At 34.9% G+C, this 22,895-nt stretch overlaps 1 protein-coding gene across 1 annotated transcript in view; it reads right to left on the bottom strand.

Moving 5' to 3' along the window:
• CNTNAP4 (contactin associated protein family member 4) overlaps positions 1 to 22,895 on the bottom strand; it is a 275,901-nt gene that overhangs the window by 57,257 nt on the left and 195,749 nt on the right. The window contains exons 8-11 of the mRNA XM_080373008.1: positions 21,722 to 21,983; positions 13,770 to 13,919; positions 8,102 to 8,273; positions 1,587 to 1,693 (exon numbers count right to left, since the gene is read on the bottom strand). Coding sequence (XP_080229134.1) covers positions 1,587 to 1,693; positions 8,102 to 8,273; positions 13,770 to 13,919; positions 21,722 to 21,983 — 691 coding nt within the window. The remainder of the gene's footprint in view (positions 1 to 1,586; positions 1,694 to 8,101; positions 8,274 to 13,769; positions 13,920 to 21,721; positions 21,984 to 22,895) is intronic.

Genomic DNA, 22,895 nt, shown 5'->3' on the forward strand with positions numbered 1-22,895 from the left:
CACACTTTTTCAAATTATAATGAATGAAATCACCATCTTTACTTTGGGCTTTTCATAGATCTATATTATACAGTGTAGTATTCAAAAGCATCTGTACTATTGGCATCCTTTCTTTGTTACACAAATGTTCTTAAAATTGTTATTTATGCCACTGTGTTCTTTACAATTAAGGCATTACTGGAAAGGTCATCACTGTTTTTGACTCTGTACAACTGAGATTTAATAGACAGTCTTCTAAAATCAGTGATTTCTCCAGAAATTCCAGGTGTGTAGACATACATCCTTTTCAGAAAATCTGCCAACAAGGACTGTACAGATTTTATAAGAATAATTTATAAAGACAGAATTATTTATCTGACCATTAGGGCAGTCTTTGTAATTTTCTTAAATTATCTGTGAAGTTTCATAAAGATTTGTAGGTATTAGAAGCATATAATGAAGCCCAGAGTAATGATTTTTTCTGCTTCCCAGAACATTCTTAAAGCAGTATAAATGTGGAGCATCTCCTGTGAAATTAGTTACCTTAGTTTCAACTTTTTTTTTTTTTTTTTTTTTTTTTTAATTTCTCCTTGTCTACTTCTGATTCAGCAAACCACATCAACATGTGTTTAGGGCTTAGGATGTGATTACCTTTGAACATGAGTAGAGCCTCATTGTCTCATAAATAAATAAATTAATATTTGTTGTGATGAATAAAAATGAATTAAACACATTTCTAAAATATTTGCTGATCCAGAAAGTGGAAGTATATGGATGGACCAGGATGTTACTGACCATCTTGTGTAAATTATGAAAAATGTGTTTGCTGGTTTTGGCTGGGATAATATGTTCTCATAGTAGCTTGTATGCGATTATGTTTTGGATTTGTGCTGGAAAGTGTTGATAATGCAGAGTTGTCTTGGATATTGCTGAGCAAAAATTGTCTAAACAAAGTCAAGGCCTTTTCTGCTTCTTACCCTGCCCCACCTGCGAATAGGTTGGGAGTGTACAAGAAGTTAGAGGGAACGCAACTGGGACAGCTGACCACAACTGACCAAAGGGATATCCCATATCGTATGACATCATACTCGGCATATAAAGCTGAGGGAAGAAGAAAGGAAGGGGGGATGTTTGTAGTAGTGGCGTTTGTCCTCCCAAGTAAGGGTTACACATGACAGAGCCCTGCTTTCCTAGAGATGGCTGATCAGACTAGTCAATGAACTCCTTGTTTTGCTTTGCTTGCATGCATGGCTTTAGCTTTACCTATTGAACTGTTTCTGTCTCAGACCACAAGTTTTCTTACTTTTACACATCTGATTCTTTTTCCCATGCCACTGGGAAGAAGTGAGTGAGTGGCTGTGGGTACTTAGCTGGCAGCTGAGGTTAAACCATGACTATGTGAAACAGCCACAGGTAAGCATGAGAACTTTCAATAGGTTTTTGCTGTTATGTATTTTAAATTCCCAAGGCCTTTCTTTGAACCAACTTATGAATATTTACATGACTGAAAAATCTTTTAATATGAATTATCAGTACAAATATACGGTTTTGTGGTGAAAAAATTCAATCAGAAATAAAAACATAGCCAGGAAACATCTCAGACTTACGATAATGGCAAGTTGCTCCCTTGTAACCAGTATTGACACAGTTGCAGTAGAAGTTGTTCCAGGATTGTGAGCACTCACCACCATGTTCACAGTAATTAGGCAAACACCTAAAATGAAAAAGAAAGCATTTTCACTTTTTTTCCATTCATTTATGTCAGTTGTACTTACCAAGAGAAGCAAAATCATGGGAGAGAAATATAAAAGCATCAAAGAAGTCTTCAATCTCTCTTGGGAGATGTCAATATAATTACTAGAAAATTAAGGTAATTTCCCTCCATCTTCCCCACTATTCCTATTGCATATAATAAATATATTAATTATGCAATAAGCCTGTGAGAACAGAAATAAAGTATAAGAATGATAAATGTTACTTTAACTATCTGCAATTCACTATAGATTGATAAACTGATGGAAGATTTAAGTGCTGATAATTGACTGGCAAGTTTTGCAACCAATAGGACATCTTCAATAAGATGTGTCACAAAAAAGCAGCATCACAACACATTTCTTTGTGTCCTTCTAAAGCCAATAGATTTTTTTTTTAAAAAAAGAATCACATAACAAATAAAACTAACTATAGTACTGGAGAACTAATTCATTTTCTAAAAGCATGGTTACTTCCTGTCCTAGAAAGAGTAAAATATTCAGTGTGTCAGTTCCATCACAGGAGACAACTACCAGTAGTCAGTTTTCATTCTGGTGATATAAGCAGAAACCTGAAGAATTTTGATAGCCGCCTTCTGAATTTACAATTGCTGACTACAAAGAAAATTTGGCTGTAACTGCTTAATGGTTAAGACTGCAGCCCTATACCTAAGTATAAAAGATTGCAAGAGATGTAGAAAAGAAAAATTAACTTTTTTTATAAACAGAGCTGAAAATATACTGAAATTGAGTAGCACGGTTTAACCAATTACTTACTAGCTTTTCATCTTAGAAATTAGTTAACATTCTACTTGCAGTGAGTGTATGTGATACAGCTCAGAAGGTACAAAAAGGTTTTATTGTTGATATTAACCACAGAAGAAAGAAAACAGACCCATAAATATTCACAGTACCTTAAAATACCTTTTAATTAATTCAAGAAATCTTAGGAGGGTATTAAATTACAATTGTAGTAGGTCCAGTACTTCACAGATCTACCCTATAAATAATGCAGGGCCTTTGTATATTCACTCCTACTGACTCTGAGGTAATTTTGTCTTCCTTTCATATTAATAAACAAGGACAAGCAGAGGTTTACAGAAAAGGCAGAAAAAAAAAAATAAAAGCAATAAAACATAGTTAAAGTGCTTAAAGTTATATAGGTCACTTGTTTTAAAGGAAATAATTGACATTTTTGCTAGTAAAAGAGTGATCTTGTATTGATTATATCACTCTCAGTATGTATTTATAAGGTAAGTCTAGATGATATATGTCTCAATGAGCTCTGGTCTGGAACATAAAAATGAACTTTATGAACAGGGTTTACAATTACTTTGATATTAAATATATTGAAGGAATTCTATAAATAAGCATAGTAATTCTTAGGATAAATGTTTAATTTTGCTTTCTATGGGTATGACTTTTCATCAGTTATTATAAATATACATCTCCTCTAACATAACTGCCGTTCAGGACTATCAGTGCATCCTCTGACAGTTTCTCTGCTTGCATGTATTTAAATCATAGTTTTTCTTCTCTTATTCCTTTTTGATAAAGACATTATTATGCCAAAATTGTAAGTGATTTACATGGTTTCCACTCGTATTGACTCCCTGTCTGTATTAATTAATCTTCCTAATAGTGTTCACAAGATGAAAAGCTTAGATGAAGTTGATAATGCTTGAATCAACTTTAATAGAAGTGAAAATAATTTAGAAAATAATTTAAATCTTTTAACATTAGATTTTACATCTTTCTTCTGTTTCAGAACGTATAATAAAAATTAATCCCTAGCTACATCAAAGTGACACAATAATTACACTATATGCTTTGACCCTACCCAAAGCAATATTTAGAATAGTGTTTCCTCTGAACTAATCTTCTTACAAAAATATTTGTATTTCTAATACTTTTGGATTCATCGCCATGTTTGCTTAAACCAGAAAAAAAACAGCTGATTAAACATTTACCATATAGTACTTGGTAATATGTTTTTAAGTGTATGACATTTGAAAATATATATGATTTAAAACTAAGGCAGCAGGCTAATAATAATCATAAGCTAATACTCAAAGAAGAACACAGATCCAGAACATGAATATACTTTTGATAAAGAGGGAAAAGAAAGAGTCTGGAAAAGAGTCATATGACTGGAAAGAGTCATAATAATTTAAACATAAGAGGAGGAATTGGAAATTTTATTGAAGTAAGAAAATTTCAAATAAGAAAATGGTAGGGAATTTTTTCATTTAAAAAGAACAGGTTAATAAATTATATCCTAATGAACAGATGAATGATAAACCAACCATCTGTCAATAAGGATTGTAAAACTGATAAATATATATGTGAAATTTCTGTGTGTGTATATAAATATATATATATATATGAGATAAAGAATGGACTCAATAGAATTATTTTCAGTTCATTTACTATTGCATATCAATTCTGATCACTATGTAAAACAGTAATTCTTATTTTTATTCATTCATTTTAAACATGTAAAACTATTACAATTAATGGTCTATTTTTTCTACTACAAAAAAATCATTAACCCCAGAATTTGGGTCATGCATTACTGTTTGGAATTGCAGATGCAAAGATTCCCATAAAGACTCCGAGACAAACAAATGGTTTGTTTGCCCTCTGCTGTAAAGGTGTGTCCAGCTTCAGCTGGGACAGAGTTAATTTTCTTCTCAGTAGCTGGTGCAGTGCTGTGCTTTATATTTGGTGTGAGAACAACACTGACAGCACATGGATGGTTTTGGTTGTTGCTGGGTGATGTTTACACTAAATCAAGGACTTTTCAGTTTCTCAGGCCCTGCCAGTGAGAGCTCTGGAGTGGCATGGGACATTGGGAGGGGGCACAGCCAGGACAGGTCATCCAATCTAGCTGAGGAGGTATTCCATACCATGGGGTGTCATGCTTCGTATATAAACTTGGGGAAGGGTGAGGTGGGTGGGGTGGTTTGTCCAAGGCCTGCTGATCATTTCTGAGGGACAGTCTGGGCATCAGTCAGTAGGTGCTGAGCAATTGTATTGTGCATCACTTCTTTTCTCCCTTCCCTTTGGATTTCATTTCTCTCCCCCTCTCCCTCCTTTTCGTTATAACTGTTATTGTTATTATTATTATTGTTCTTTATTTTTTATTTTATTTCAATTTTTATATTGTTCTTATCTCAACCCTTGAGCTTTACATTCCTTTCCAATTTTTCTTCCCATCTTTCTGGGTGAGGTGGGAGTGAGCGAGTGGCTGTGTGGCACTTAATTACTGGCTGGGGTTAAATCACAACACAGTGATATCTGCCATCAGGAACACAATGTCAAAAATGCTGATTACTTTAGCTTAAAGCAATCAAAGAGAAATAGAAATCATTATAGCAAAAAAAAAAAAATTTCACAAATGTTACAGTGCACAAGATAAACAAGCTACTATTAGAAACTGTTTAATACGTGTAGGCAATTTCAGTGTTGGCAAAGAAGAATGTACCTTATCTTTTGGGATTCAGGGTGAGATGCAGAATTAGTTTAATAAAGAGAATCATTAATTTTGTTCCATATGATAAGCTGCAGATATTAAATGGTATGAGACTGTGTAGGGAAACTGGAAAGAAACAGTCCCTGGAGCCACTAGCATAAGACCAGGAATGCTTTTTAAAAGCAGTCAGTTTTGAAATAAAAGATAATGAGTGTAATGAAATTGATGAAAATAGGTGGATTAAATTTCTATTTTGATAAGTTAGGAAGACATATGCTAAGCATGCTGAAAGCTGAAAATTAAACCTAGCAAAGCTAGTGCAAGAAAGTTGCAGTTCTCAAGATATAAGAAGTTATGTATTAAAATGAAGAAATTTTAGAGAAAAAAGAAAACCACCCAATCAAAAAACTTCCATAAAGACTTTTGTTCTTTCTTTGATATCATTTATCATGGTAAATAACACATAATTTTGATGAACTATGAGAGTAACATTAACTAAAAAAAATTAATACGATGTCAGAAAATAATAAAAACACTTTGAAAAAATACTATGGCTGGGGAGCTAAGTAGCTTACACAAGTCTATACTGAAAAAAACAAGCAAACAAAACAACAGAGGGTAGTGGTATTAACCTAAAATAAAGATGGTAACTATCTTCATATGCTATAAAAAATCATCAAGATAAAAATATGAGGAAAGGCTATATATAAGCCTAACTCCTTTGATGCAGCGCTTAAAGGCAAAAGAAAACAAAAACCAACCAACCAAACAAACAAAAAGGTAGGGTGCAGTTCTGAATAAACTGACCTTGCTATGAATAAAAGACAAATTTTATGACATCTGGAATACTGCAAATAATACTGGATTTCTATATCCTGAGATTCACAGAGTGACTTTGTACATATTTATACACAGAAATTTATTTTTTAAAACCCACATGTACACACTTACATACTATACCCATTGAAAAGCTGAAAGGAACTGGAATCACTACATGTAAAAATGTACTATCATGCTTTAAAAATTTAGGTAAAACATCTCTGTGTTCATGGAGGAAGAGATGGTTCCTAAATCACAGCTCTGAAATATGCATTTTGAGAGGTACCCAGTTAGACCGTACATTGAAAAATCCATGGAAAATCAGAGACACAAAATGGCATTATATTTTGAACAAATTTGGTGATGTCTTCCACTCATAATCTTGCTTAGATGTCCTTTAATGTGTTTTACTAAAGTGATATGCAGAGTATTTTGTATATTTTGATCTGGTTCTGTTCTTCATTCTACCTCCTTACTACAATAAAAAAAGCAAGCATTGTAATAGAAATGGAATAAGTTCCATTCCAGAGTTTAAAAACCAGCAGTGATACAGTGCTTTAGAAGCTGGAAGGAAGTTTTATGAGGTCTATTCAGAGAGCAGATGAAGGGGACAGTGAAAGAAGTTTGGAAAGTGAGAAAATGAGTCAAAAGCAGTAGGGTGTGAGAAAGCTAAAGAGAAACTGACACGCATGCTGCATTCCAAATACAAGTCCCTGACAAGTTATGAACTAAAGTTTTAACTGAGTCCAAACCCTGTTTTGTCACACTTTTATCACACTTAATGCCTACTGCAAAGTCAGGATTAATTCAGTAAGGGATAGATTAGCACAAAGAATAATATATATGCAACCCTGTATGTTCTTAAGACATGATAGATGTAGAAAGATTAGTGAGAATATACATTGCAACCTGATTGAAAGGATCATGTTGTAAGCAGATTTAGCCTCCTTTTGGAGGTTTCTTTCTGTAACCTTTTATGAACAATTAAGTAAAGATCTAGTATTATTTTTGTCTTTGATCTACAAGATGCTGTGACTTTCTTCAAAATAATAACCTGAATAGAAGTATACTGTGTTATCTCTGTGAATGGAAGGCAGGTCACTGAAATATGTCAGCGTGACTGAACCTGAAATTGGCTATGGTCTTGAAGCAGATTTCTGCTTACAATGTTTTCTCCAAAGAGAGCAATTTTTTAATGTCTTATAATTCAAAGGCCAGAATTTTTTAGATCAAAAGGCAACTGTTGAGGACTAGAAATTTAGGGGGTGGGGGAGAAGTGTTTCCAAGCAAAATTTTACCCTGCCTGTTGTGTCATTTCGGTACAGTTTTCAGCTTAGTCCAAGGCAATCATTTCTGGATTTAATCAGACTTTGCACAGATGCCTGTGACTTCATTCTCCAGAGTCTACAGCAGAAACCTTTTTCTTCCATTTACCATTTGTGTGTCTCTCCCTTTCTTCTCAGCAGCCTCTGTCATTCTACAACACTCCTTTTGGCTCATCCTCTGCCTTCTCAATGAATTCCAACAACATCTGTCCATCAAACATTTTGATCTCTCAGGAAAGGTATATAGTCTTTCCTCCCTGCAGAGGGAGCCACTCCAACTAGTCAGTCTCAGATAAATGGTAATTCTATCTATTGCAAGTTATGATATTAGTTGTGACCACAGCCTAGGAATGATTGCTTACTCACTGTGCTGAGTACTATCTACTGTGTTTCTGGATTGATAGAATACAAGAAGCAGTAACAACTTATAAAGGATGTAGCATTTCAAAGGGTGAATGGGACTACAAGTCACAGGAGGTGGATTTTATATATAGTTTTATTTGAAAAAAAATTAGAATATTTAAAAGTGGTCAGAAATGTCAAACAATTTTAACCAAAATTACTTGGATTTTATTTGCAGTGCATGGAAATCTAATTCTTGTGCTGTGTATACTGTGTTTATTCTGGAGTTTTGAGTTGTCACAAAAGAAGAAGCATGTCATTTGCTAAGTGTTCTGTTCTTTGTCATCAAGTCAGTATTGGAAACAAAACATTCAAATGAGCAAATAAATGAGTAAATATTATTTTCTTACCTGTCTATTATGCCACATAAATCTATCTGAAGGTCACTGAAATTGCCAAAAAGATTTTGCTGAACTGAGATCATATCCACTGCTTTGTTACCAATAGAAATGAGTCGCATGCATCCTTGAAAGCCACCAAATGAGGTATTACATTCAGAAATATTTCCACTGCTAGGGCAGCCTGAAAGAAGCATAAAACCTGGAGCTGAAAAAAATATTGAAATATTTATATATTCCAAAATTAGACTGAACTTTCAAAATCTCCAGGTGTTGTAAACTTTGTGGGTAGAAGAATTTAGCCAGAAGCTCTTCTCATTAGGAGCGGTGGAGCAACTGTAAAGAAATAATTATGTGCAGTCTTAATGTATTTAAAGCAAATGCAGAAGCATCACTAAAAATTTGGGTAAAGGATAACCCAAGCAGCCGTTCCAAAGCAATGAGTGGAAACAAGATGTGAACAGATTGACTGACTGACTTTAGTCATAAAATGTTAGATTACAATGCAATGTGCACATGATTTGGACAAGTTTTAAGTCACAACTGAAGTCCAATTAATCAAAAGTTAGTTTCTAAGAAGTGATTTTAATTTATCAAGCTCTCCAGAAGATTCTGGAAAGTACTGAAGACAATTTCTTAATGGAGGTCATTAATGATTCAACTAGGGGAGATTCTCTGTTGGACCTGCTATCTGTAGACAAGGAAGAGATCGTTGAAAATGTGAAGGTCAAGGGCAGCAAACACAAGACTGTGAATTTTGTGATCCACAGAGAAGAGAACAAGGAAAAAATGGAATTACAATCATGGACTCCAGAAAAGTCAGTGTTGGTCTCTTCAGGGCCTGTTTTGAGGATCCTGTTGGAAACTGCCTTGGAGAGCAAAAGAGTTGGATATTTTTCAACAAAAATCTCTTTGGAGCATAAGAAAAGTCCAGACCGATACCAAAATAATCAAGAAAGTGTGTCAGAAGGCCTGAAAACTTAAACATAGAGTTCCTGAGTGAGTGCAAACACAAAAAGAAAGTGCACAAAAGGTGGAAATGGACATGCAATTTGGAGGGCAATACAAAGATATTACTTGTATATCTAAGAATGCAATTAGGAAATCCAGACTTCAGGTGGAGTTAAAACTGTCAAGGAAGGCGAAATACAACAAAAAGGTTTCTATAGGTACAACAGCAGCAAAAGAAAAGCTAAGGAGATTATGGGTGCACTACTCCATGGGGCAGGAGACTTAGTGACAAGGGTCTTGGGAAGAACTGATTTGTGCAAGGCGTTTTTTCTTGTCTTCACTGGTAAAACTAATTGTTAGATTTCCCATGTCCTGGCAGACTATGAAGAAAGTAAGCAGTACCCACAATAAAGGAAGAAAGAGTCCAAGGGGCACCTGAGGGTGCTGCAAGAGATGGCCAGTGTCATTGCAACAATTGCCATTGTCATTGTGAAGCCATTATCATTCTAATAATCAATTAAAATTGCCAATTTGATGAGTTTCTTGATGACTTAATAGAGAGGATGTTATACCCATCTTCAAGAAAGGCAAGAAAGAGGGCACAGGAAACTAGAGGCCAGTCAGTCTTACCGCAGTCCCTGGCAAGTTCATGGAGCAAATCCTCTTAGAAGCCATTTTTAAACATATGAAGGACAAGAAGGTAACTGGGTAACTTTAGCTTCAGGGCTAAAACATGCCTGACCAAGCTCTTTGTTTTCTTTGCTGAGGTGATGGACACTGTGGACAAAGGGAGAGCAGTGAGTATTCATACCTTGGCTTTAACAAAGCCACTCACAGTTTTCTATAGCCTCCTTGTCACCAGATTGGTGAGATATGGGTGGGATAAGTGGACAATTGATGATGAAAAGTCCAGCTGATGGTTAGTGAACAGAGGGCTCTTCAGAGATCAATACTAAGAGCTATGTGTTTAATGCTTTCATTAATGACCCGTGTGATGGGACAGTGTGCTTTCAGCAAGCCTGTGACTAATACCAAACTAGGGGCGGGGATCAAATATCCGAGGGCAGGGCTGCAACTCAGGGGAACCTGGGAAGCTGGAGAAATAAGCTGACAGAAATACCGTGAAGTCAGTAAGAACAAGTTCAAGGTCTTTGATCTGAGAGGGAACAAGTCTACACAACTATCCAATCTGGAGGATAGCTGCCTGGATTCATACCGAAAGGCTATGGTGGCCAACAGGTGGACATGAGCCAGGAATGTGAACTTGCAGTACAGAAGGCCAGTGACATTCTGGGCTGCATTATCAAGAGCACAGCCAGTAGATCTGGGGAAGTGGTCCTTCCTTCTGTGTGGCACTTGTGAGACCACACTCGGAGTGCTGAAGTTCTGGACTCCCCAGTAACGGAGAGACATCAATATCTTGGAGTGAGTCCAGTGGAGGCCTCCAGGATGGTCAGGGAGCTGAATGCACAAGGTCTATGAGAAAGGACTGAGAGAGCTGGGTCTGCTCAGTCTTGAGAAGGTAAAGCTAGCTGATAAAATGATACAGAGAAGGTGAAGAAGTGGACAGTGGTGGTACAAGAGGCAAAGGACAAAATTAAAAAAAAAATGGCAAATTTGGATCAGGCATTAGCAACAAGTGTTTTCACCATGAGAGTGATGAATATGAGGATAGTTTGCCCAGAAGAGTTATGAAAATTCCATCCTTGGAGCTGTTCAAGATTTGAGTGGTCACAGCCCTATACATCGTGATCCAATCAGAATTGTTTAGAACAGAGGGCTGGACTAGACAATGTCTGGGTGTCCTACCCAACCTATGAATAATGTTCTGTAAGTGTCTGATATTGTATTTTGTCTGTTTTGTTACTGATTCTGAAATGTTTGTTCACTGCTAATTATTTAAATGTTAATAAATCAATAAATTTCTTTGATTCTGATTTGATTTGTCGTGTCCATTGAGCGTTTTTTCCCACCAGCAGCTGAACATTGCATGACAAAATATGTTTGTTTTTGTTTTGTTTTTTTTTTAATTTGGCTTTCTTCCAAAGGGTAATATTGCTCTGGAATGGCACACAAGGGCCATTCTTTGATTTTAGTCAAGCAATTTGCATTCTGGTTCACAGCATTCAAAGATCTTCCGGTTCATGATATTAGGAAGTAATGACTTGTAAGACACTGCTCTATTCCACAGGGCTAATGGGTACTTTCTGAAGTCCTGTAAAGACAGTGCAGAGGTTTACTATACAGAAAAGCAAAATAACAGTGGAAACTAGTAAATTGATTCAACTGAATGTATAACAACATAAATAGTATATTTTTTTTTGAGAAATATACAATAGAATGTGAAATGAAATAAGTGAATAAATTCTCAGTGTGTTCAATTCTTGTGAGGAACCAAACTGTTCAAAACTATTGCTACCTTTCTAAAGAAAATGTTTATTATCTAACTGCTATATTGCTTTAAGAACAACAAATCCATGGACTTGCAAAAGTTTAAATAGAAGCACACCTATACATGTAATATAACAGCACCACACGCAGTAACACAAACCAATTAGAAGTCTAACTACATTCTTCACAACATTCTACAATAAAATGTTAAAATGAATTCTGTCATTTCTGGTGAAAAATCTGACACTCATGTGAGAATGAGATTCTTCCAATGGTGTTCATTAAAAAAAACACCCAACAACTAAAAAAAACCAAAAAAACACCAGCACCAAAGAAGGCAGAAAAAGTTTGTATTTTTTACACTCAGGTATTTCACAAAACTGTGTCTCAGATTTTTTTTCTTGATGTCTATCTTTTAAAAGTTGTCTTCTAGTTCTGTTAGGGAAAAAACATTGGCAATATTAGTGACATTGGGTTTCCTTATAACTGTGGTCTGGATATTAAAGATAGGAAGAAAATTTTTAATAATGAAATTTACCCTATGTTCTTATTGCAATATTAAATAATATTTTTTTTTCCCTTATAGTTGCAATAGTTTATTATTCCAGGAACTGAGATAGGCAGTTTATTTTTTATGATAGCATAACTAGAAATTCTGCTGACATAACGCTTAAGTATTTTCAAGTTTATTACACATTTTCTCAGCTAAGCATACAGATATCTTGCATAATTTGTATTCATTAAAAGAAGGAAACTAACTACCACGTTCTCAGGCTACCTCTTCTGAAAGGCTAATATTTATGTTTTAACAAGCAGCATATAGAGACACGGTAAATATTCATATAAACTTATAAAGAAAGTTGAAACACATTGTTTGCATTTTGACAGTGGTATATAATATAAAATGTTAATACAGAATAGGCTAAACTGAGAAACCTTCTATTAGTTTTCCCCAGGTTTGTACAACATGCACAAACTGCTGATTTCAGCTATGAAGCTGAAATCAGAGAAGCTGAAGGGTGGATATGCAGTTAGTAATTTCAGTGTTCTTGGAATTATTTGCCCCCTCCACAAAAAAGAAATAGAAATAAACTTGTACAGTTAAAATGAATATGTTGCCTTTTGCAACTGTCCACATCCCTTGTGATCTGTTCACCTGTGCCACCAACCCTGCAATGCTGTGAATCACCTGATCAGAGATGTGGGAACCTGAAGCAACATGGAAGGAAACAGAAAGCCGGGAGGGGGGGCGGAAAGTTTTCTGGCTGTTCAGGGCCAATATTCTGTATCTTTCTCTGGTCATCAACCAGGTCAAGGGATATGTTTAGTAAAGGAGGCTGGATGCCAGGTGTGAAAAGTCATATGGATGTTCATGTAGCAGTTCCTATATTTACAGTCTGCTTGTGAGCATAAAACTTATTTACAGCTTATTGCTTTGAGGGATCTATGGACAACGATTTGGTTTATACTCATTTAGAATTTTGTATGTATTTTTCAACCTTCTCAGAAATCTGAGAATTATTAATAAATAGTTCAGTCATTAATATCTGAGTTACTGAGAGATGAAGCATTAGGCTAGTGTTGAATAATGCTTTCACATACTGTTTAACATTACTGTTATGTAGTTCATTCCCAACTGATTTAGACATAACAACTTGTTCAACTCTATCAGTAATAATATATGTGATTAATGACAAAATCGCTTGGTGACAGATAATTGTCACTATTCCTAGGGAAATGAAGATATCTAAATGCAGGTTTTAGGCACAAGTTATATTCTCCAAAATGAAAAGAAAAGAAAAGAAAAGAAAAGAAAAGAAAAGAAAAGAAAAGAAAAGAAAAGAAAAGAAAAGAAAAGAAAAGAAAAGAAAAGAAAAGAAAAGAAAAGAAAAGAAAAGAGTGTATGTCATGTAAAGAGGATATTCACACAAGTAAGTAAGCGTTCGCTAAAGATGAAAACTTGAAGTCATCCCATTGAAAGACTCTTAGATTTAGCAACACAGTAAGTGTGCAATAAGAGGGATCTTTGTGTGTCTGTCTGATTGTCAGCCAGACTACATTCAGTTATCAGAGCATGATACCAGAAAATGATGTTCTATAAAGTGACCAAGGAATCTGCGTGGTAATTTATTTTACCCAACATTATAAAATTTTAAGGAAACAGAAACTCAAAAATATCACAGCAGCCCCTGACAACCAGATCCTTTGAGAGATATCCAAGCTAGACAAAGAAGACTTGAGGCAAGTCAAATAATTCTCATTATTTGATTAGCTATGTCAGGAAAAATAGAAGTTTAACTTTGGGATAATACCAGAATAAATAAACAACATATTTCACCTCCAAAGTAGAAAACATCTCCTGAATAAATCTGCAGAGGTATGGAGGCCTGAGTAGATGAGGTCACATTGTTGTCCACTGTTATACTGATATGATTCCTTTTGACAGAGAAGGATACAGAATGCCACTGGCCATTATTTAATCCAGCACCTGGAAGAAAAATAAAAAGCAAAATTAAGTATAACATCTAGTATTTCTTATATTACCTGAATATTATAGACTTGAAAGGAGTAGAAACTGGCAGGGCAATCATAGCCCACATAAAAACTCAAAATTATAATGAAAGGGGGAAAAAATGAATAAAGAACACAAATGTCTTTTGTGAAGACAGAACCTTTGTCCATTCCCTTGCTTCACATCTGATAATGAAAAAATAAAGGTACTTCAGTGAATAAGCCTTACTGTTTTAATACTCCTAATTATCAGTAATACATCTATTGAATGTAATGACTATGAAAAGTATCCTCCCAATCTAAGGAAGTTATCATTAAGATATCATTCTGATGGCTGATAGAGTATTTTACACATAATACACGTTTTGACTACACTGTTAAAACTGATTTCTTCATCTTTCAAAATCAAAGGTAGTCATTATATTAAAACCCAGTAAAACAGCAAAATCCTGTAGATGCTGAAATCTTCAGCAATCGTTATGTCAATGTCACAAGATTATTTTTCTTCAGTTGATCCTTTCATTGGAAATGTATGGGAAAATCTTCTGAGAGTTTAGTCTGCAACACCGATTTATATTACCTCTGGCTGTGTAGGTATAGGGTACCACAAAACAGTAAACCTAAAGCTCTGATTCTGGAAAGCATTTACGCATATATACTTAACTATATTTTATATAGGACAGTGTGTAAGAGTATTATTATCTTTAAAAAGTGCTTTAAGTCAATCATGTTCTTGAGTGTTCTTCAGTACAGTTACCTCTTATGGTGAAGAATAAAGAATACAGCCTTTAAATTTTGCAGTCTTTTCTTGACTGTAGAGTGTGTCTTGAAATTTCATGTATTTATATACTTCTCTGTGAAATGTGTTGTATATTCTAGAAAAATAGTCTACCAGTTAACTGATTAGTTCAAGTAGAAATAAAAGAAATAAAAATAGAAAGATGAGAAGGTTCAAATAGCTAAAATACCTTATAACCATGATACATACATTGTTAACTATCAGTCTAAACACAAGATCAACACACCATTAAGAGAAAAATCTTAGAATCACATTATAAATTCAGATAAATTTGCATCTAAAAATATCTTTAATATATTTAATACAATATTAGTCTTATATACCTTTTCTGTTACTTATTTCCTTACTTCAAAACCCATATTTATTAGGGACTACATAACAAGAAACTTCAAACATTTTCCTTTATCCCTAGCCTCAGTAGGATTATATAAAGGCTATGGCTAACAAATCTTTTAATCATTGACACTTTAAGGACCATTTCACCTTTCTAATACAACAGTAGAAAGCATAGGGTTGCAGTCACAGGTTTTCTGATACCATTCTGGCCATTACCTATTTTGGTTGCAGTTTTCTGTGAGAAGTGTTATTTGAGTTTGTGAGCAGGAGCAGTAGAGTAAATAATCAGCGTTAAAGGTATCGCTAATTTTCTAGGTTAAAAGGTGGGGATTTTTTACCTCTGTAAAACTCCTTGATATTTACAGAGATGGAATTTTTTACTAAAATGAAAATTGGAAACCTTACTCCACAAAATATAAAAAAGTATTAATGCTATTACATCTAGCTACCAAAAGGTTACCTGTAAAGGGCTAATCTTTTAGTAACAAGGATTTAAATATCCCTATAGGCAATGTGAAGGGAGTGACTAGAGTTTCCCAATATTTTCAAGCATCCAGCTGCTGAAGTCCCTTTGTACCCATAGCACTTAATATAATTACAGCAGTGTAGTGTATATTCAGGCTAGTGTATTTTATATTAAGGCTGGCATACTATTGAGCTGAGGATCAAGAAAATGTCTTAAAGCCTAACCATTTTGCCTCTAGTCATATTTTGCCTAGATAATATCATGTGTAAGAGACATTTTAAAAATGGAGCAGATATAGCATTAGAAAAATATTATTGCTGCCTTGCAATGTGATGGTCATAGATGAGTCACACTGTATAATGAAGTTTCTAGACTTAATGAGTACTATTATTTATATCTACTATTACTTTTAGTACTATTTTACAGCAAGAACCCATAAAATATATCAAAAGCCTTTACTAACTTCAAGCAAAAATCAACAATCACAAACAGATAAAGCATGCTTAGGTCTTTTATACCACTGTGAACCTCAGTGAACTATACTCTTTATGAGCAAAATAATAGTATACTAAAACAAAGAGTATGAATAATGTTTTTTTAAAGCACAGCAAATTAACTCTGAGAAACACTTTTTTCCCAGTTCCCAGTAATATAATTAGGGTTTTTTCTATAAATTATTGTACAATTATCCTTTAGTAGAGAAACTAAATTCTAAAATATATATAGTCTATAATGACCCTTGTCACACTATGTTTTTAAGCTTAAAGATTGCAGAAAATAATTTTTTAAAAAAGAAATTATTTCCCTACTCACTTATTTCCTTCTTTCTAGCCTCCATTCCCCGATAAAAAAAGCTCCAGCTTATTTACCCTCATCTCTAAGATTAAGCAAAGAGTTTCTTTATTTGAAGAGGTACTTCAAGCAATGTTTTCCTCAATCACATCTCTGCAATATCAGAGAATCGTAACATAATTTGGGCTGGAAGGGACCTTTAAAGAGCATCTACCCCAATCTCCCTCCAATTTGCAGGGACTACTTTTACTAAGTCAGGTTGTTCAATGCTCCGTACAACCTGACATTGAACACTTCCAGGGGTGGGACATCTAAATCTAACCTCTTCCACTTTAAAAATATTACCCTTTGTCCTGTCACTAAAGGCCCTGGGGAAAAAAATATATATATCTCCATCTTTGTTTGTATTTTGTGTCCTTGTAAGTATTGAAAGGCCACAATAGGGTCTCCCTGAAACCTTCTCTTCTCCAGGCTGAACAACCCCAACTCTCTCAGCTCTTCTTATAGGAGAGGTGTTCTAGCCCTCTGACCATTTTCATGGCCTTCCTCTGGACCCACTCTGGCAGGTCCATGCCTTTCTTGTGTTGGGACCCCAAAACTGAATGCAGTAATCCAGGTGGAATCTTATGAGAGTGAAATAGAGGAGCAGAATCAACTTCCTTGACCTGCTGGCCACACTTTTTGTTAAGTAGGCCAGGATACAGTTGGCTTTTGGGGCTGAAAGCACACGTTGTCAGCTCATATCCAATTTTTCATCCACGAGTATCCTCAAGTCCTTCTCTGCAGGGCTGTTCTCAGTCCAGTCATCCCCCAGTCTGTACTGATATGGGGGATTGCTCTGACTCAGATGCAGGACCTTGCTCTTGGCCTTGTTGAATTTTATGAGGCTCACATACGCCCACTCCTCGAGCCTGCCAAGGTCCTTCTGGATGAAACCTCTTCCCTGCAGTGAATCAACTGCACCACTCACCTTAGTGTCATCAGCAAACTTGCTGAAGATGTACTCAATCCCACCATCTATGTCATTACTGAATTTATATTAAATCTAACAATAAATTCTGTGATTTCATTTCTATTGTTGTATAAACAATTACTTTCAATTCCTAGTTTTGAACCCTGCTTCAGTAACTTGTTTTGGTGAGAAAACCATATTCCAAGTATTGCAATACTTGACTGTCAAGGTAGTTAAGAGAAGGCTCTAACATAAAGCAGGAGATTGAAAGAATGACTGAAGTAGATATTTTTTTTTTATTACTGGAAAATCGATTATATTAATTTTGATTTTTTTGTTTGTTTAGTGTAGTTCATCATACTGACCTACTAAATGATTTTGGGATTCATATTTTATCTCCTCTTCATTCAGGCTGTCATGATAGAGATATTGGATGATGTTCATCTAGCTCATGTTAGGGCTTCCCAAAAGTCTCTCATTAAGTCTGGGAACTAAGGAATGCCATTGTGGGAGCACAAGACATTACTAAGGAAACAGCTCAATGTAGCCCTCAAATTGAGAACCCTGATTAAATTCATATTTGCTTGTGTGAAGCCATGGAGTGGTATGACATGTGAAGGCCAATGGTTTGCTAACATTTCCATTCCATCTGAAATCTATATTGTCTGATTCTCTACTCAGAGTTTTAAAAATGCCAGAAACAATTGAGGAAAAAATAGCAATTAAAATTTTAATGCATAATAAGGTAGCTATTACAAAAGATATCCATTTATTCTCATTACTAGTACCTCCATCATTTTAATATCTAGCACTAAAAAGAAATGTCTGTGGGAGGTCTTGCAGAACAATGACATCCAACCTTAGGAACATATATATAGAAAGACAATGTATATAGCTTATTAGGATATCAGTGAGAAACAAACAACAAACAAACAAACAAACAAAGAAGTTTAGAAAAAGTAATTTATCAATTAGTCTGAATTATAAGCACCAAATTCAATGATTCTTAACATCACTTACTTAAAACCTCCATAGAAACACAGGGTCATATAAAGAAACTAAGTAATAAGATGTCAAACATGTTGTAATTCAATTTGGTCTCATCATTCAACACAAATTAACTTTGTGTTAATTTCTTTTTTTATCTACATATATTTGCTGTGGATATTTGATGACCAGCTTGCAAAAGAGGCTACAGAGGAAAGATATTAAGCAACCATTCTGTAAAAGAAGGATAAGACTTACTATAACTTAAACACTCTTGCATTAACATGCCATTCTCCTTGGGTTTATATGGTTGAAGAAATTTTTTAAAAACACATGATAACGAATTTAAGAACTGTGGGCAAAAAAACATGTTCTGATATAATCATCGGGGGTAGAGGGGTGGGGGGTGCAGGGGGTGGTTGGGAGAGTGGGAGGAGAGAGAGTCAGTTCATAAGTCCTTGCCTGTGGGACAACAAACCTGTCCAGCCAGCCGTAATTTAATTACTTGTCTCCAAATGCAGACTTGAATTGCTTTAGTGAGTGTAACAATAAACATTTTAAAAACTTAAGAAAAAGTTACCCGTATGGTTTTATTAGATAACTTCTTTCTCAGAAGAGAAAAAAAAAAAGATTGTTTTGCAGCAGTCTGTCATCACAGAGACAAACACAACCCTTTCTGTTAAATTCTATGTAGAACAAACATAAAATAGCATAAGAACATTAAATTGTTTCAGCAATGTCAAGATTTATTTTTCAGTGTTTCAGCTAATATGTATTGTATTGCAACTTTGAAACTGAATGCTTTTTTCTATGTGCAAGTCTACAACTGTTAAAAGTGCCACCACCTTCAGCTGATCTTTTAAAATGATGCTACGTGGCAAGAGTTTCTTCAACATACATCACCTAATTGAACTGCAATTGAAATAACTCCTAAACCACCAAATTCATCACTGTTAACTACATACTACTGACATTCTTACTAAGGAATTGACATTTTCAAATGGTGAGCCTAGGGAAACCTCTTGTCATTAAAATCGTACTCTGTGCATCACTTATTTTAGATTATAACAAATACCAGGGCTGATCCTGTTATCACCCACAGAAACAGGATCAAAGTATTTATGTAAATTTTATGTATCTGTGGTCATTACTGGCTTACAGTCCTTTCCTGAATTAAAATAATCAGCTGTTTAAAATCTTACTTTTAATCATTATACAACTATAGAAACATAATAAGCTTCAGAGGTATGTTGAACTTTTTTTTCCACCATCCTGTCAAACGAACTTTCGTTTTGTATCAGGAATTGAAATAAGGAGTCTACCTAAAAGAAACGGGGACACAGAACTAAGATTAAGGAGGCCTCATCTTCAAAACCTGTGATTGTTTCTTTGCTCTGTTTGGCTCTGCTTTGCTCTCTTTGCCTTATGCTGCCAAGCACATGACTTGTGAACGTTTTAGGTAATTATTTTTTCTTTGTGTTTGTACCGGTTATAATTCTTTTGTGAATTTTCCTTCCTCTTTTACATAACTTCCTTAAATCTGTGGGGTCCAATAGAGATTTGGAGGGTTTAAATTTTATTATAATTATTTTATTTTGTTTTTTTTTTTTTTTATTTTTATTTCAGTAACCATATATTTTATTTACTGTATTTGTTATTGCTCGAGACAAAGTAACACTAAACAGCATCATTAACCTCCTTATATTCTGTCTTGAAAACTCCCCTGAAAGATGCCTTTGGTTTGGTTCCTAATACTCCAATGAACATACTTTATACAAAGTTAAATTCTTCATACATTCAAATCCTTAACCTGTTTTTTAAGTACCAATGCAAATTGCAGCTGTTTGACTTGTTATTCACCTGTTAATTCAGTTTACACATTACACTACTGGAACTAACATGATTTTTTTTACACTGAAAATGTTCCCGCTTTATGAATATGAAGTCTATGATTGTATGCATATCTAGGATCAAATGATGTTTTGGATATCATTATTGTGTTTTCTGCAGCCAAATTATCTATTGCTCCTATGACATATTCCTCCAACTAGTGGTCTCTGGTCATCTTCTTTGTCCGTGTAGAAACTGCTCCAATCCCAGACTCATTTCCTCATCTTCATATATTCTTTGGAACCCCATTTAGCCACCTACTCCCTCTAGTCCTGTTTTTCCTTTCTGAGACCTTGTTCTGGAACATCCATTTATTCTTCTACAAGAAAGGGGCAAAATTAAATTTGTTTACATACCTGAGGCAGCTGTGATGCATAGTGTAAGAGCACAGAGTTGAACTGGTGAAGTGTTGCTGAGTGAAGGTACTGTTATTATCACATATTTATGTTATTGATTTTCACCATTTTTAAAAAAGTCATGGAAGATGGACATATTGTCAGTTCTGTTCTCCACTCACATTTCATGAAAGAAGGAGATTCCTGGCTAGGCCAGCAGTCTTGTCATTCTCACATCAAGTGCTAACAACACTCAGAAAAACGGAGGAGCCTCTTTGTGAAAGAGGGAGTCCCCTTGCTCCAAAACTGAGGGAAAATAGTAGCTGGGAGCTGCTTCTTATAATCTGAACTGGATAATCTGTAACATTACTGCATCTTGCTGTATTTGCCTCATCCTCTTGTTCTTATCTATTTGTTTACCAACAAATCTCAGAAGTCTCAGAGGACTACAGTTTTTGCTTTCAGGAAAATTCAGCTCTACCCTAAAGGTTCCCTAGAAGTGCACTCTACCAAAAGTAGATGGTCTAGTCTCAATTTAGTGTTGAACTACAAAAGTCACCCTTTAGCTCTCAGTTATTCAGTCTCCTCAACTTATCCATTTCTTTTTGTTCCTACTCTATCTATCTATCTATGTATTGATTTATTTACTTTTTTAATCTAGACGCAAGCTTGCCCCAGCTTTCTGGAACATAACCTGGTATTGGGCATCCACTGTCCAAATTTAATGGACAGCTCTGTAACTGAGACCTCTAGAACACAACAAACATAAAATTTACAGTATTGTATGTACTTATAGGAAAATTAGTTACTTGATAACTTAGGAAGGCACTGACAAACGGTGAAAAACATCTTAATGGCTTAGCTTGACACAGCAAGAAATTAACTTGTTCACACCTCACAACTGAAAAAGTTGCTTAGATGTCTCAAATATCCCAGATTATACACATGAGCTTCACATACTCTATGTATGTATAGCTAAGGACTCAACTTTGCAGCCTGTATTACTACAAGTAATTTCTACTCAATCATGGGGAAAAAAGTGTAGATACATGTTTCTGAGAAAAGGAAGTATTTTGAAACATTTGGGATTAAAATTCACACAAGTAAAGCATATTAGTCATAAAACTAAGTCAAGAATGTAGGTATTAAAATAAATTACTTGACTTTAACTTATTTTTATATGCATAGGAATTTTGGAATTGTTTTCTTCATTTCTGTTTACCTGCAACGATGTCACTCAGTGCTTTTCCTCGTTTATGAAGGCTGATTTTAACTTTCCCATCACTTAGATATAAAAAGAAACCACCTGAAGCCTCGTGTAGTTTAGTAGATAACAGAAGTCCCTCCTTGTTCCAGGTGCGAAACTGGAAATTGACAAATACTTCATCTTGCTCTGGTGTGCCTGGCAGTGCCAAGTAACTATTGGAGCTCAGAAACGTAACAGGAACCACCTGTGGCTCTAAACATGAGAAGGACATGTTGCCCTAGAGAGACATGAAACAAGTATGGCTTTAGGAACATTTAGGGAAAAAAAGTCGTGAGAATGTCTGTATGGAAACTGCAGAGTTTCAAAACATTATGCATAGAGCTTAATAATTGTTACTTGGATGTGTTAATCTAAAAATCAGGTATGAATAGGTAAGAACATCACCAGTTTGAGAAATTTTTGCTTAGTTCTTTTAACAGAATATCTTCCTGAGCAAAGAGTGGCAAAGACCTTTGAGTGGATGAGGTAAGGTCCTAAATTTTATGGGTGATTTAATTGTGCTTTGGGAGTTAGACAGACCTGCTTTTTTGGTTTAGCTACAGGAAGCATTAGGGACTTGACAAATTTCTGAATGTCAGATAAAATGCCACTGAATGCAAACACATCTAAATGCTTGTATGCAGAGAAAAAATGATCTTGGCTAACGATTGTTTAAGGCAGTGTTAAATCTGAGGAAAAAAAAACAAAAACATTTTTCCAGACCAAGCAGCAGTCTTATGCAAGTGCAAATGTGCACTGACGCCAGTATTTATTTTCACAAATAATCAGAGAAAACTCCACATATGAACTCTTGCTACTTATAAACATGAAACACATAATTCATAAATCAGAAGGAAACATATTTTCAAGCAGCCCCATATGGACCAGATAATGAATGTATTTAGGTAACTAGCCTCTATTTTATGCTTGACTACTTCTGAAATCGCTGGTTCTTAGATACCTGAATAAAATTGCAGATGAGTTGATTGACAAACTCTTAGCTTAACCAGCATCTGTAGTGATACTGAGGGATATAGATAAGAAGACTGGAATTAGAATAATTCATTTTTTGCATCTCGTGTCAGAGTCAGTTAATATTTTATGAGTCTTGATAAAGATACAATATGCACTTTGATCTAATGACTTTCTG

This window comes from Falco punctatus, assembly GCF_963210335.1.
Source record: "Falco punctatus genome assembly, chromosome: Z".
Taxonomy (NCBI): Eukaryota; Metazoa; Chordata; class Aves; order Falconiformes; family Falconidae; genus Falco; species Falco punctatus.